Source organism: Arvicanthis niloticus, chromosome 1 (genome assembly GCF_011762505.2).
Source record: "Arvicanthis niloticus isolate mArvNil1 chromosome 1, mArvNil1.pat.X, whole genome shotgun sequence".
NCBI classification, from domain to species: Eukaryota; Metazoa; Chordata; class Mammalia; order Rodentia; family Muridae; genus Arvicanthis; species Arvicanthis niloticus.
Genome location: NC_047658.1, coordinates 99669699 through 99685681, shown reverse-complemented (window position 1 = coordinate 99685681; position 15983 = coordinate 99669699). Strand labels below are relative to the sequence as shown.

Below are 15983 nucleotides of genomic sequence, written 5' to 3'. Positions count from 1 at the left end.
TGTCAGGGTGGGGGTTGTTTAGCTAGCCAGTAGGCATTCTAACCTGCTCTTCTGCTGTGGTGCCAGGGCTCCAAGCTTGGTCTTCTGTGAGTGAGGAGGTTTAAGGTTTTGAGTTAGTGTTAATAACACTATTTCGATAACATGGAAACCTCCACAAGCAAGAGACATCTCCGCACTCTTTGGCAGCAAAGCTGAGACTTGACATGGTATGGTGAGTGTGGTGTTCACCATTTCTAAAAACACAAAACCAATTCAAGTTGTGCCCTGTAGCCCAGGGGACCCTCCAGCTCCTGCTTCTGGCTCCCAAGGGCTCAGATTCACAGGCAGGCCTCACCACACCTGGCCTTGTTTCTTTTCAGCAGACATCTTCTGAGTAGCCCTGCCTGCCAGGTACTGTGGCTGGGACTGACTTAAGGTAGGTTTGTGCCCTCTAGAAGCTAATAGGTAACTTTGTTTCAAGCCCAGAGTGATACAGAACCTGAGGGCCTGTCTCAGAGTAGAGGGAGCTTCCTATAGTTGGAGGAGTGAGCTTGAAGGTGGTTAGTTTGGAGTCGAAAAGGGCAGTTGGAAGAGGGTGAACAAGTCTCAGCCAAACAGTGAGCAGAGGTCTAAAGGCATGAAATAATAAAGAGTATTTAGGGGCTATAGGAGTTTCCTGTGTTTTAAGTGACAGCAGTGTATGTGCGTGGCACCAGCGCAGCTGTGAAAAGCAGTCTGGACCTCCAGCCATGCCCATTTTCTTGTTAACCTGGCAGAACTATTCCATGCATGTGCAAGCCATTCTATAAAGCTGGTAAGCTTCTGTATTCTTTTTATGTATGTGGGCATGGGTATGGAGTCTAGGGGTAGACACGGGGTATCTTCCTTAGTCACTGCTCCACCTTACGATTTTTGCATTGTTTTTAGACAGTCTCTCATTGAACCTAGAGCTCACAGACTGGCTGGCCATTAAGCCCCAGGCTCTACCTTTTTCTATACCCCTTCCCTGACCCTGTGCTAAAGTCTACTTAGCACATATTGCAGTACCTTGTTCTTTTACATAGGTATTAGGGCTGCAAACTCAGGTCCTCATGCCAAACACTTTACTGACTAAACCATATCCATAGCTCTTATATTTTATTTATATTAGGTTCTAAAAATATTCTGTAGTTTTTCATAGATCAATACACAAAAAGGGCATTCCTTGGTGAGTGTCCTGCCCCTAGCTCCTTATTTGTCCTCCCTGTGGACAGCTGATGTTAGTTCTTTTATATCCTTTGGGATTCCTGTCCATTAGTACAGTATCTAGTTTCTCCCCAATGGGAGCTGCTGTGCCCATTCTTCTGTTTCCTTCCTTTTGACTTGGCGGTGTCTGGAAGGTGTTCTGTTGAGGCAGCCGTTCTCTCATAGCCCTTTGCAAACTATACTCTGCCTGTTCACACTGCTCCTTCTGTTAGGTGGTCAGGGAACTTCCTAGCCTGGCAGCACTACATGGCCTGTGTATTTTGCACATGCGTGGGACTGTCTGTAGGACAGGTAGATAGGCACTCAAGGCTCCTGTGGTTCACAGGGACATCGGGAAGTGTAGCAGCAATATGGGACTAGGACACTGGCGAATTGTTTCCATGCATCTCAAGTTGGACCTGCTTCTCTCTGCATCAGTTGGGTTCCACTGAGTTTTAGAGGAAGCAGTTTTGTTACTTAGCTGCCTTTGTGATTTCTCTGCAGAGGGGCCCAAGCCCCTGTGTGGGCTCTCAGAGAATGAGGCTTATTCAGGGGCGTGGTCAGTATTGCTCAAAGACTTCTGTGCTGACTCTGACCCTTGGGCCACACCCAGTAGCAGGCATGACCAGGCCAGCCAGGCTGAAGCAGCCTGGCTCTACCAGCCCTGCCCGGCGGGACCTCAAGTAGGCAGATGCTCCTTCTGGGCACTTGATAGGTTTGTGCCACATGAACATCACAGCTGTAGTGCCTCTTTGCCAGTTTGTTAATAAGTCAAGTGCAGAAGGGCCTGCTCAGGCAGAGGACATGTAAGGGCATGGGAGGGAGCCATCCTGGAAGGCTTTGTAATCCTTTCAGTACTGTGGTGCAAGGTTTTGGACCTCACAGAGTCCAGGTTTGTTACAATATTTGTTTTTAAGCATGAACTTTTTCTTTTTAAAATTATTTTACGTATTTGTGTGCCTGTGTGTGTGTGTGTGTGTGTGTGTGTGGTGTTTAGATATGTGTGTTTGGTGTGTGTGTATACACGTATGTGTATGTATGTGTGGTGTGTATGTGTGTGTATGTTTGTATGGTGTGGTGTGTGTATATGTGTATGTATATGTGTGTGTATGTGTGGTGTGTGTGTGACCAGAGGTCAACTTTAGGTGTTGTTACTCAGCAGTCATCCATTTTGTTTTTTGAGACAAGATCCCTCCTTGAGTCCTGGAGCTCACTGATTTGACTAACCTGGGCAGCAAGCCTCACAAATTGCACACCACTCATTGTGCAGATGTTTTAACCAGATACTGGGAATCAGACTCCAGCCCCCACCTTGTTTTTTGAGAATGCTTCTTCCCCTGGGACCTGGAGCTTGCCGCTTAGGCTGGGCTGGCTGGTTAGTGAGCCCCAGGATCTGTTGTCCCTGCCTCACCAGAGATGAGATTACAGACCTGTCACCACTCATAGCTTTCTGTGTTTTCTAAGGGCTCCGTCTCGGGTCTGCATGCTCTTGTGGCAGGCATTTACTGCTGGAGCTTATCCTCAGCCCCTCAGGTGTGTGCTTTCCCTCTCAGTGATTGTATTTACTCACCCATCAATCATCACTGATTCCCACTTCCTGGAGCAGAGAATGTGGCTCTGGATGGCCGTGTCTTCTACCCTACCACAATCCCAGCACACCCAAAATACTCGCTTGGTAAGCTTGGTCGAATCAACTGATACACTTACTGATCAGATAGACTTTCTAGGACCTACCTCCATATACTGTTGAGTAATCATGGATTTTGTGCCCAAGTGCCAGGCTCTTACCTGTCCTTATCTATTAAATTTCATCTGTTCTCATCTCATTCGTGGTTAACTGTGATATTATTTAAATGATTTATTATTTGTATGCAGACATTGTGACCCTACTTGAGTTTTTATGCACTGTGGGTATGCAAAAGCCCTTGAAAGCCTGAACAAAGTGTCGGATTCCCTGGAACTGGAGTTAAAGGTTATGAACCACCATGTGGGTCCTAGCAACCAAACTTGGGTCTTCTGCAAGAGCAGTAAATGCTCCTAACCATTGAACCATCTCTCCAACCCCTGTCGTTATTTTTAAGTCTGAGAACATGAAATACCTCCTCCTTAGCCTGGCTCATGATTCAGGCTGGCAGTGTTGGTGGTTGTGGAGTTGTCCTCTTCCGTATGGCTACATGTCTGAGCTACTTGGTTTGGGAGGTACGTGGAGGTGGAGTGTTCAGAGCCTGCAGTAAGCCTTGCTGCTGACGCAGTGAGTGGGCTTCCTGAGAGCAAGGGCATCTGCACCAAAACCTGGTTCCGATGGTGCCTCTTGGGGATGACGGCAACAGCGTGATAAGTACAGCGGCAGCTGGCGGCCTTGGCAGTTTGTCAAGTACTTTAGGGTATGTTTTGGACAAACAGTAGAACAAATTTGCTTCTTCTGGGGCATAGGTTATTTTTGATGAGGAAGATGGTGTACTTATCTTTGGAAATTAGGTTAACTCTTTCAGGGTCCTTTGAATCTCTAGAGATGTGCAGAGATTGGTTTGAGTCTTGAAAGAGGCTACATAGCTTCCCAAGATGCCTTGCTTCCAGCCTGGTTGATTGGTTGGCTAGGCTGTTTCCCCCTTTAGCCAGCCACATATTCCGCCCTCAGGTTTATACTCATCGATCCTTTACAGGCAACTTGGTGTAGAAGGAAGTGGAGAAGAATCCGCATGAGATACTTGTCCTTTCTTCTGACTCTACACCCTGTCAAACATAGAAAGGAAGACCCAGTGAGCAGCTGCTCCTCCAAATGTCTCCTGTTAATACCGTGGCCTGTTGTTCAGAAGACTAAATACCTGGACTGAGCTTAGAATTAAGATTTAGTGAAGCCTTTAGGGGAAGTCTCTTTCTCTATCTGAAAATGCCAGAGTCCAGTGACATTTTGGTCTGTCTGCTGACAGATGGTTGCTGTTGTACATATGTTGTTCCTCCTTCTGTGATGCTGCAGCCGAAGCTGGGACTGGGCTTTCTGGAGCTGATCCTGCCCTTTGGAGCCCTCCGCATCCTGGGGACCAGATGGATGGCTCTGGCAGTATGACCCAAGACTGCTGCTAGTTTACTGGTTCTTTTCTGTTTGTCATAGACAAACCCACTGGCCAGCTCTGAGCCTCAGATGTTGTTTTGACAGCTGATGTCATTCTTGAACTTGACAGTGTCATAGAACTTGCAGTGATGTAGGATAGAGGAGAAAAGACAAAAAGCTCGAGTGTGATTGGTTACTCTGATTAATTTCTGTACCAACTCTGCAAAATAGATTGCATCTGACGCCACCTGATCAGGAAAGGGAAGTCTTGAAGTGTGCACTGAGGTCAGGATGTGTTTTCTGTGTGGGTGGCGGATGGGAAAGCTGGTGGCCTTCATGTCTATTGTGGCTCCTACAGAGCTCGGAGGTCTGTTCCAGTGTATCACACACAAAATAGGTGATCCTGGTTCGGATGAAAATGTTGGATCCACTCACCTCTCTGCCTCTGTGATAAAGATCGCTGCCATCTTGGCAGCACCCTAAGTGACAGTGGTTAAGAGGTTATACCTCTGCTTAGTGCCTTGGGTCTGCTACAAGCACAGAGGTAGCAGGCATGCTTTTCCTTGCTTGGCTGATTACTGAAGCTGTTAGGAAAGCTGCAGTGGACCCTGGGCCGAGGTGGATTGGCCTACAGGAAGGAAAGACCATTTCTACAGAAGGGCCCTACACCTCATAAGCACTTCCTGGGCTGAGGAGATGGCTGAGTGGGTAAAGTACTTGCCATGCAAATGTGGGGAGCTGAATTTAGATTTCTAAAACCACTTAAAGCCAGCACAATAGTACACATCATCAATCCCAGGCCTCCCAAGGTAAGATGGGAGAATCCCTAGAAGCTTATGTGCCAGCCAGCTTGGAGTATACAGTTAAGAACAGTAGAAGACCCTGTCTGAAACCAGGAAGCAGGTAAAGACCAACACTCAAACTTGCTACCTGACCCCCTACACATGTCATGACATTCATGTACCTGCATTGTCACACATTAATGTGCATACACACATATGTACACAGGCTGGCTTTTTGTTGTTTTGTTATTGTTAAGTTTTGTAAGGGAAGAGAAGGAAATTCTTGTCTTGGGAAGTGTCAGAACTGGCCAATGGCAAAGTTGTTCTTTTCTCAAGAAACTCTTATGATTCAGAAGGCTCTTGCCTTCACCAAAATATGCTAATGTGTGAATGTCAACATTTTGGGCCCTATAGCAGCCAACGAGGATTTGGCTTTTGTTATTGCTCTGTTTCCTGGGTCCTTGAACACTGTCTATCAGCTGTGAGTTGTACGAGGCTAGTGGAACTGAACTCACCCCAGTATAGTGGTCGTTCTGAGACCAGTGTGGGATTCCCCTGTGCATGTAACAGGTAAGGAAACCGTGTCTCAAAGAGGCATAGAGCCACGTAGTTCCTGTACTTGGATTTCTGATAGAGCAAGTCTGACCCAACTGCCCATGTGTCAGGTGAGGGCAACTAGGCTTAAAGGGAAGTGACTTGGCAGATAAGGTTTTGCTGGCCAGTGAGTGGCATTGCTAGGACCAGAGTCCACACTTCCTAAGCTCCATCCCACTCTCACAGTCCACATTGCCTCTTGTCTGAATGTCTCCAATTTTAGTTTTGTCTTTAAATTTTTTTAACCCCTCGCCTTTTTTGTAAATTGTGGATTGATTAAATTTCGTATAATAGAAATAGGTCTGAGTGGTGAGCAGGTAGGTCATGATTGTCTTAGGCTAAGTGGCTTAACACTGCTATAGCTCATCCCTAGGGCCCTGTCCTGTCACAATCCTATCCTCCCCACTCCGCTCTTCATCCTGGTTTGGAGGAGAAGGTGCTGTGTAGCTCCACACTGTCAGTAAGTACTAGTTCCCCTGTGACCTGTTCCTGTTTCCTTCCTTTTGGGATGGCTTAGCACACTCCAGGCTGCAGCAAGTTCTCTCTCAGTGGCTACTGGTGAGAACTGGAGGAGTGCACTTGGGAACCCATTCATCTCTTTGTTATTTTTCATTGATAAAGCACTCGACAAACCACGAATACTGTTGGCCTCAGTATCAAGACACAACATGGGCTCTCTTGTTCCCGTGTGCAGATTTGTCCTGCTCTCCATCACAGCATATCTCTGTCTTAGAATAATGTCATTCCCTTCCCTCTTGAAATGTTTGCTTAAGAAGAACAGAAAATCCCTGTGACACTGAGCCAGTGATTGGAATGTCCTAGAAAACAGTCCTGGGTTGGTTTAGCAACTTAATTTACTATTGTGTTTCGTTTCCTCCCCTCTGTTAAGAGAGGGAGGGGGAGGGAAAGGTTGGGCCCCTTTCTATCTGTGCACGGTAACCTCAAGGCCTTCCTCAGATATGAGACTCCAGTGGACTTTGATTACCCGAAATTCTGGACCAGGAAGCATGTATTCATCTCATGACTGAAGAGAACAGCTTTTATGTCACACCTCATTCTGAAACAGGCACAGGGGTCGGTCGGGAGGCAGCCTTCTTCATTTACAAATAACAGATGCTTTGCGATTGCAGAAAGGAAACAACCCCTCATCCCTTTAGTGCCCAGCATCAGCAGTGCAGTGACAGGATTTTTTATTTTTAACCATTTTTTATTTTTAAGGATTTAGTAAGTGTCTGCTCTCTGATGTGTGCTAAGGGTTTCGGTAGATCTAGGGGTGTTTCTGTGCTCCCACCAGATAGGATAAGGTTATTTCCTAACCTTATGCCTGAGATCACTAGAACAGTTTTTATGCATTGCCTTGTGTATTAGCAAAGTAGTGAAAACTGTGCAGGGCCCCAAGGCTCACATTGCGCTGATCTTGGAAGCACAGCGGTAAGACGTCCTAGCTTTCTGGTGCTGATTCTCAGCCTTGATTAGCAGGTAGACATCGGTGAGGCTCCTGCTGTGTGGCTCAGTACTGAGTTTGAGGATGACTGAAGCGGGTCTACACCTAAGCTGCACTTTGAGAACTTTGAGAGAAGAGTAGAGTAGAGTGTGCTGTGGTAGGCATACAATGGGAGACATAGGCCCAGGGGGCACTGGGAAGGTGGATGAGCACAGATTCTAGCTGGAGTACTATAACTCCCTCTATGCCTGGGACTTGTGACCTTTTGTATGCACTTAGCTGAGCTGTGCAGATAAAGATGAAAAGTGATGGCTTTGTATCCCCTTTCACCTTCAAGACAGCCCTCACCTGTCTATTCCTGCTGCCTGCAGGGTGGCCTGTGCTGCTGTGCTAACCTATATTCTAGAGGACCGGTGCTTGCCCTAGATTGCTTAAGAGCTGCCTTCAATAGAAATATGCACCATTTTAGCGTTAAAGCAATGTATGCATGTCTGTGCATGTAGGTATAGATGCATCTGTGGCCGCTTGTGTGTGCATCTATGTTTGTGTGCATGCATGTATGTGTGCATGTGTATTTTAAGACAGGGTCTCTCTAATTAGCCTGAACTTGCCAAGCAGGCTAGACTAGCCAGTGTGCCTGAGGGGATCCTCTTGCCTCTGCTTCCCTAGTACTGGGATTACATGCAAAGCTATGGGGCTTTTCTTTTCTTTTCTTTTCTTTTCTTTTCTTTTCTTTTCTTTTCTTTCTTTCTTTCTTTCTTTCTTTCTTTCTTTCTTTCCCTCCTTCTTACTTACTTTCTTTTTTTTCAAGTAAATTCTGGAAATTTAACTCAGTTCTTCATGTTTGCAAGGCAAGCACTTTACTGACTGAGCCATTTCCACAGGGTCTTTAGATATGACAGCCTTTGGGGTTCAAGCAGTATAAATTGAAGCTTTGTGTAAATCTAAGTTGAGGCTTGTCAAATAGGTAAGCTCCAGGTTTAGTGAGAGACCTTATCTCAAAAAATATGCACATAACCACCACCACCACCACCACCACACACACACACACACACACACACACACACAAACACATACAAATGCATCACAGATATACACACATACATAGCTTTTCGTGGGTACTGTTTCCATTGTGGGGTTTTCTTAAATCAGCATTGGTACAGAGCATATCCTTAATGTTAAATTCTGACTGCAGAGGTTTTTGTTTGTCTCTTTCTTCCTATTGTTCCTAATCAGTCTTTGATGAGTACTGAAGGGGCCTGGTACTGAACTGAAGTATGTACTGTGCTGGGGCTACACATTCTCAGGCCCTTCCTCGGGTTGAAACTGCAGTATCTTCCCAGGGCCATCTTGGTCTGGAGGTAGCTTGTGCTCTGGATGAAGTCCTTAAGCAGCTTTTCATGCTCGTGCTTCAGACAGAGGTGGCTTAGTTATGCCACCAATGAGGGAGGGCACCCCACTGGTGCAGTTCCCTTCTCTTGGCAGCCGGGGAGCAGGCCAGCAGCACCCAGCTGCGTCAACTCTGCTCATGCTTCTGACTTGTTATAGAATCTGACAGAAGATGGTGTGAGCGTGGAGACATGCACTCCCTGGATGTTCATAAGTTTGTTCCTAGATCCTATCTCCAGATGATGACTTGTCACAAAAGTTTCAACGTGCATAAGACCTTCACAAAGACCTTGTGGTCTTGCCATCCCCTTCTGCTTCCTTTGCTTAATGAGAGGGGAAGTGGAACGCTAAGACACTGTCAGGAAAAGCAGTGTCTGTGGCCGAGTCCATGCTTAGGTTCCGCTCAGGGTCCTGTTTTTAAGGCACTGAGATACTGCTGCCTGTACAACCACACAGAAGAGCTAAAGGAGGAAAAGTTCACTTGTCCTGGCAATTTTTCATGTGGCCATTTTCTTTTAAAGGAATAACCTTTCAAAGGGGATGATGGACACCTTCCCTCAGTGACCTCTGCAGTCTTAAGGTTCATGGGGAACTGTGTAGCTTGCAGAGCTTCTGTGTGTTAATTCATTTAGCATGCACTCCTGCCACAGATGTCCCTCATGTGCTCAGCACCATTCTCTGGAAGCCAAGTGCCTGGCCTGCGAGTGCTATCACATGGCTGCATGCAAGAATGTAAGCCCACGAACCTCACTGAAACATATAGAAAAAAAGTGAGACAGTTTCCTGTTAGAAAGGACTTGTGTGAAAGAGCAAAGCCATTCCTGTCCCTGTGGTAGCAGAGAGAGGCCCAGACTAGGTGTGGTAGAGCATAACTACCTGACAGTGTCTTAGCATTCTAGCTTTTGAGTCTCAGAACTCAAGGGACTAAGGTAGGAGGGTTGCCATTAATTTGAGGCTAGCCTAGGCTACAAACTGAGTTTCAGGCCAGCCTACTCTATAGGATAAGACCCTGTATCAAACAGAGGGGCATATAAGAAAACATGAGTGTGCTAGGGAGGGAAACAGCCAAGAAGCAGACCTGGATTTGAGTGTTGGCCTTACCTTGTTAGCATTGTGGTACTGGCAGGTGTTTGGACTTAGGTTCTTCTGGCCTTGAAGTGTGGGTGTTAATAGCTTGTAAGACTGAATCCTGACATCAGAAAGAGGAAATGGACGTGGAACAGTGGAGGTTGAAGCACTTCCATCTTCCCCAGTTACCTTGTGTTGCGTTTCTGACACCACTGACTTCCAAACTCCTGACAACTGCTAGTCTCCAGTTCTATAATTTTATCATTTCAAGAGTTTGTTACAAATGGTATCATATAGCAATTTAACCCTAGGGGAGTCATTTTTTTTTCTTTTCTTTTCTTTTCTTTTCTTTTCTTTTCTTTTCTTTTTTAGAGCTCAGAACAGTTCTTTGGGAGCTCGTGGAGAATGTGACTAGTTCCTCCTTTTCTGCTGAGTGGTATTCTCTAGAATGGATGAGCCACCGTTTAACCATTCACCACTGAAGGACATTGAATAAAGTTTCCTGATTTGACTGTTATGAATAAGGCATTTGTGGCAGGGTTTGAGATGACCATGTTTAATTTTCCAGGATAAATGCTGAGGAATGCGATCAATTGCTAGGCCGTGTAGTAGTTGCCTGAGTGGGTTTCTGAAGAGCATATGTGGGAGGGACAGGAGGGTGCCTGTGGGAAGTTACATGCGTGGGAGCTGATCCACCAGGGATCAGATCCCAGCTTTCAGACTCAATGCTGGTGAGCTTCTTCATGTGGCTATGAAATGGGGATATGAGCCTACTTTACAGCTAATGTGTGTAAAACAGCTTTTGCTAGCATAGTTGGTGATTGTATTTGTTTATTTTATTTTGGGGTGGTGTTAGTTTGAGACGGGGTATGATTTATCTGAAGCTGGTCTGGAACTCCTAGCCCTTTTGCCCCCACCTCTCAAATTCTGGGATTATAGGCATGAGCTATAATGTCTGACTTGTTAGCTCATTTTCTGCTGCTATGATAAAATAACTGAGGCTGGGTAACTACATGAAGAATAGACTTTATTTAAGAGGGAAGTTTTTATGGCATGGCTGAAGAATTGGCTCAGCTCTGAAGGTCTGGATGCAAATGGATACCTCACTTTCTGTGGGAAAGGGAGAGAACATACAGTGAGATAGGAGTGGCCTTCCGTGGCCAGGCATGTGCTTTTATAACAGGATTTTTTTTTTTTTTTTAAATTAACTCAGACCCACAATGACACCTGCTAAAGGACCATGCTTCTGCCCTACACTTAAACATGGTTACACTGGGAACTGGTGAATCCTTAGAGACAGATCACAGTAGTGCTCAGTAGATAGAAGCTGCTCTAAGTGAGGTTACAGAGAAAACTAACTGGGTCAAGCAGGTCCTGTGCTCAAGTGCGCCAGCATCAAAGACAGAAGATAGCTTTGAAGACAGGCTTTTGTCTTGTCACTCACCCTCCTGGAATCACCTAGTGCTTTCTCTTTCTCTCTGGAAAGAGGTCTTTTTACACTAGTCTAGGTCACTAGACAGGTACCAGCATTCCCTGATGGGGTTGTTTGAGCCTGTGCTACTGGTCAAAAGAATCCTAGGCAACTTCAGATTGTGCCAAGATCTGATGGTCTGGATTAGCTTCTCCGAGTATATATATACCCAGACTCGAAGAAGCTACTGTGATTTAGCATGATTCCACAAGTGTGTGCTGAGCTCGAGTCTGTTCAAGGATTGTGCTGGTGCATGCCAAGGGCAAAGACTCTTCCAGCAGATCCCAGAAGCTGGCTCCAGCCACAGCTCCTGGGAGCCACCATGTTGCAGAATAAAGTTTGCGTTCAGCATGGCTCTCAGAGCTCCGGGTCTTTCCAGCTCGCTGCCCTGCGCATGGCTGCCAGTGTGCATACCATTCCCCACATCATGTTCTGACTGCTTCATTAAAACCATTTTAAAGGCCACACAGCCTTCTGTCACACAACTCTACTGTAGTTTATTTAACCAGTCCCCTGTGAGTGGGCAGCCAGGGTATTCCTGTCCTGGGCTCCTATGCAGGGGAGGCTTTAATACTCCCTTCCACTGCTCATCCCTCTGCTCTCAGCTTGTATATAGTGCTGCCTCTTCTCAGAGCTGTGAGGGCAGGGATGAGGCCACACTCCTTCCTTCTCCAGACCTTTGGTCATTTACTGACCATTCAGGTACACAGATGCTTACAGTGCTCCCTAGTGCTGCCTCTGCCTATTCCCCTTTGTAGGGGCCACAGTGGGGGTGGAGCTAGTAAGATTGGGGGGGCGTCCATGTTGGAGTTTTGTGCAGAGCTGTGGCTAGAAGGGCTATCATGTTCCCATGGCAATAGATCTCTATAGCACTACTTTTACTGGTCTCCCAGTTTCACCAGAGGGATGGACCCTCATACAGCCAGACCCCTGCTGATGGCATTTAAATCAACTGGAGAGGATGACTAGATAGAGTCCATCCCTGGAAAGAGGGTTGGGACTCCCAGGCTCCCCCATGAACCTAATGGTAGTAGCTACTATCTATGATTTCTCAGATGAATCAGGCACAGAGCAAAAGGCTTGACCTCTGCTTTCCTAGGATACAATGACCTTAAGGGCAGCCAGTGTTATTTCTTATTTATCAAGAGGGAAACTGGGCCCCACAGAGAAATCAATATATTTCAAGAGTGAGGATCCCAACCCAGATATGCTGGTCTTAGGGTCTAAGTTTATGACCACTGAGAATACCAGTCACCTCAGAGAAGGAAATGGTTGAGTTTACCTCCCAGGCCTCATGCCAATGGCTGCCTGCCCTAGAACTGAATTGAGGTTCACACCCAGAAAGGTGATGGCTGCCATTAGGCCTCCCCTGCCGAGGCAGCACAAAGGGCCCTTTTGAAGGGCGAGTCCAGGGGCACCCCTCCTGGCTTGCTCCTGATCCAAGCATGCAGGGGGCCAGCAGGCACTTCTGGCCCTGCTGTTGAGCCAGAACTAGGCAGAATGGTTTGACATTCCTTCCTTAAGCACATCACACTTGTTTGGGACACAGCTTGTAGACTGATGTGTGTAGACTGATGTGGCATGAAACAGGTCTCCTAGAACCACCAGGGACTCTTGACCCACCCCTCCTCCCCCAGGCCTCTTTTCTTGAACAGTCAAACTTTATAAATGCATTGACTACCCGCCTCCCCATCCCTGATTTTGCACTTTGGACGAACCTTGTTTTTGAAGAAGTTAGAAGGTCATTTTCCTGTGCTTACCAGCTGGCCTATAATAGCAGACTCAATAGCACCCACTGTAAAGTCTAATCGAAGTAAACAGGAAAATAGGATTTACAAGCTGGATGTGAAGTAGGTTCCAGGGTGCAATTTATTTTCGCACAGCAGCTTCTAAAACATTTTTCTGTGCTGAACATTTTGTTTTTAATTATAGATTAGGAGCTGTTTTTCTTTTTCTTTATTGTTATTACTACCATTATTTTTTAGGTTTTGATGGTGACCTTCCAACTCTTATATCCACGTAACTTTCCTTTGAAGGTCGAACCACAGATTGGTGGGGATGGGAAATTAAGATAGGGAAGTCACCTTGTAAGGAATAGCTTCTCAGACCGGCCCGGAAGCCTGTGCAGCTTCTGCCTTTGTTTGGTGGGACGTAATGAACAAGGAGGCTGCCTGATGATCTTTGGTGAATGACAGTATCAAGGAGGTCTGGGCAGTAGCTCATAGGTCACTTGATCGTTTGGTCCACTCTGAGGAAAGAAAGGGACACAGCTACAACTGTTGTGGATGGGGCATGTGTCTTTAAATAGACCTTCCTGATTTGTCTGTAGTATTTTCCATAACAAGGTAGATGAAGTAAGCTAGTGCCCAGCTCTGGATCCCCTGCCTCCTTTGATATTGGATATGGAGATGAGGAATATTGATCCTTAGCCAAATTTGTCCTAATGTGAGCTTGATGTGCCTGCAAAGCCAGCCCAGCCAGTGATAAGATGCTATATTGCCAGGAACCACATATTGCTAGCACCTCAGAACCTGTGGTCTTGAAGATGTCTCATGGCTGGATCCAAATGTGTTGCTGTGTCTGGCAGAGCATTGGTTATTAGATGCTTAAGGCTAGCTGGTGTGTGTGTGTGTGTGTGTGTGTGTGTGTGTGTGTGTGTGTGTGTGTGTGTGTGAGAGAGAGAGAGAGAGAGAGAGAGAGAGAGAGAGAGAGAGAGAGAGAGAGAGAGAGATAGATATCTAAGAAAGTGATTCTAGGCCTTGGTGACCTCCCAGAGTATACTTCCTTTAGTAAGGACATGGTTCCATCCCATTGGGGTTCTCTGCGTTACAGAGGCTGAGCTATGCTCTTGACATCCGAGGCTTTCCTAGTCTTGAGCCCATTTGCTTGTGTTTTGTCTTTCCAGGTTGTTGACTACTTTTGGCCATTCTCAGAGGGCCTTGTCACCAGTCTGAGCAACTGATGGGGAGCTGTTTCTAATGACATCACTCTATGAGATGCCCAGGTATCACTGTTAATCAAGTCTGCCCACCTGAAGATGGCCTGTGCCCAACCTGGGATGCAGCCCAGTGCCTGAGGTCCTTACCATGGTGATGATCCTAAGGAGAAGCCTCATTAACCAGGGAGCTGACTCTGTAGCACACAGGACCTTCATCCCTGAACTGGTGAGGACCTCAAGGGTTGCGTATCTTTCTCCTTTGTGGCGTGGTGTGCGGGGAGGGCTTGTGGTTTGCCTGTGCATTGGCATCTGGGCCTAACAACTTGGAAGTAAGCAGAGCTCTGTGAGAGGGTCTAGGCTGGGACTGTGTGGCAAAGGAGCAGAGTGTAGCTTCGTACTCAGAGGGAGAGACTAGCTGGACCCAGGTTAGAGCCGCTTTGATGGGGGAGGAAGGTCATGCCAGAGGTGGCTCAGCTTAGCCCAGCACTCCGTTCACCCCCACCTAAAGAGAGAGGTGTCATCTAGGATGAGGGTGCCAGAGGAGGAGCCAAGACAAGGCTGCCTCTCAAAGGACAATGCAGGGTGAGAGCCACCACCTGAGGGCCAAGAGTGATAGACTAGGGAGAACGGAAGCACAGTTTGGCAGTACGGTGGCAGGCTGCAGCTGTCCTCTGACTGCATGATGGTAGGCTCTTGTCTTGTCACCCACCCTCCTAGAACCACCCAATTGTGTGCCCTCTACTTGGTGGTGTTGGCTTCACACTCTGCCCTTTGGTGGGCTTCCTTTCCTTGTCTCATGTTGGCGATTACCACATTGTAACAGCTGAAGCTCCTTCCCCAGGGAGTTTGGTGAAATACTTGGGACCTGCATGTGTTTCATAGGCTTTCACAAGTGCCCATCCTGTGGACTGGTGTAGGCCAGCAGAGTTGAGGAGCCAGTGTGACTTGGAGCTGAGCCTTGCCCTGTTTGTGGAGAGTAGTTCCCAGTCTAGAGGAAGGTTCCACCAAGCATGTGTACAGTGACCCTTTAAGGGCCATTAATGCCAATTCATAGCTGATACCCTGTTGAGATGCAGGTGTGCTGAGGAGGCTGGCTGATCTGTAAGCATATCAGAGCCTCACAGAACTGAAGTGCTGGGCGTGGCCTCAGAGGCTGAAAAGAAGCAGCTTAGCAACCACTGGGCCCAGTCTTATTTGCCAAACATGTAGTTCAGAGCTGAGACCTGAAGCAAGGCAGTGTCTGCCTCAGTGGCTTGCCCACGTCTTCACCTCATTACCACCTATGAGCCCCACTGCTTGGCCTGTGTTTAGGCCTCCTCCTTTAGGCTGGTATTGGAACACCTATCTCTTATCTGTTCTCTGCCCAGCACTGTAGGCACAGGGAGAGAGAAGCAGCTAAGGTTCATCTGGTTGATGGACACCCAAGCCATCCTAGCAGGAGCAGAGCTACGTCAGCCATTGCACCTTCCTTGCGATTCACATATAGTGTGTGTCTGCAGTTTGGTCACTTCCCACCGTTACCCCACCCCCACCCAGCAGCCATGCAGAGTACCAGTCAAGTCTGTCTGTCTGCACAGAACCTTCCACTGGCTTCCTGCCTCTTGAGTACTATAACTTTCTGCTTATTCCACCTAGCCAATACTGGCCTCTGGTACAGTGCCACCAACCTCAGGACCTTTGGATTTTTTCCATAGCCTAGAACTCTTCCCTTAACACGACTCTGTCCTCCTTCCTTCCTTCTGTGGCCACTCACCCTCAAATCCAGTCTCCCAGACTGTCGGCCCTTTTTCCACCCAGGATTTCCCTCTGTAGCTCATACCACTTTCTAGTGGGTTACCTATGGGTCTTGCATATCAAGTGATTCCTCATGCTAGGGCGGACACTTAATGAAAGCCAGGCATTTGCTTTTCTCTCCTGGAACAGCTATTGCATAATAGCTGTTCAGTTAGAATGAGTGAGTGCACACATTCCCGTTGCCACAGCTTCTGACCTTGTTGTTCTGGTCCCTCTGTTTAATTTGTAGCCGAGGGATCACACATATG

General features: G+C 47.1%; 2 protein-coding genes across 3 annotated transcripts in view; both read left to right on the top strand.

The window, feature by feature from the left end:
* Eef1akmt2 (EEF1A lysine methyltransferase 2) overlaps nucleotides 1-14048 on the top strand; it is a 73935-nt gene extending 59887 nt beyond the window's left edge. For both annotated transcript variants that reach the window (XR_013103493.1, XR_004608792.2), the window contains one exon: nucleotides 13909-14048. The gene's annotated coding sequence lies outside the window, so the exon portion shown is untranslated. The remainder of the gene's footprint in view (nucleotides 1-13908) is intronic.
* Nucleotides 14022-15983, top strand: part of Fam53b (family with sequence similarity 53 member B) — a 67795-nt gene continuing 65833 nt past the window's right edge. Inside the window, exon 1 of the mRNA XM_034523744.2 lies at nucleotides 14022-14167. Coding sequence (XP_034379635.1) covers nucleotides 14090-14167 — 78 coding nt within the window. The 5' untranslated portion in view covers nucleotides 14022-14089. The remainder of the gene's footprint in view (nucleotides 14168-15983) is intronic.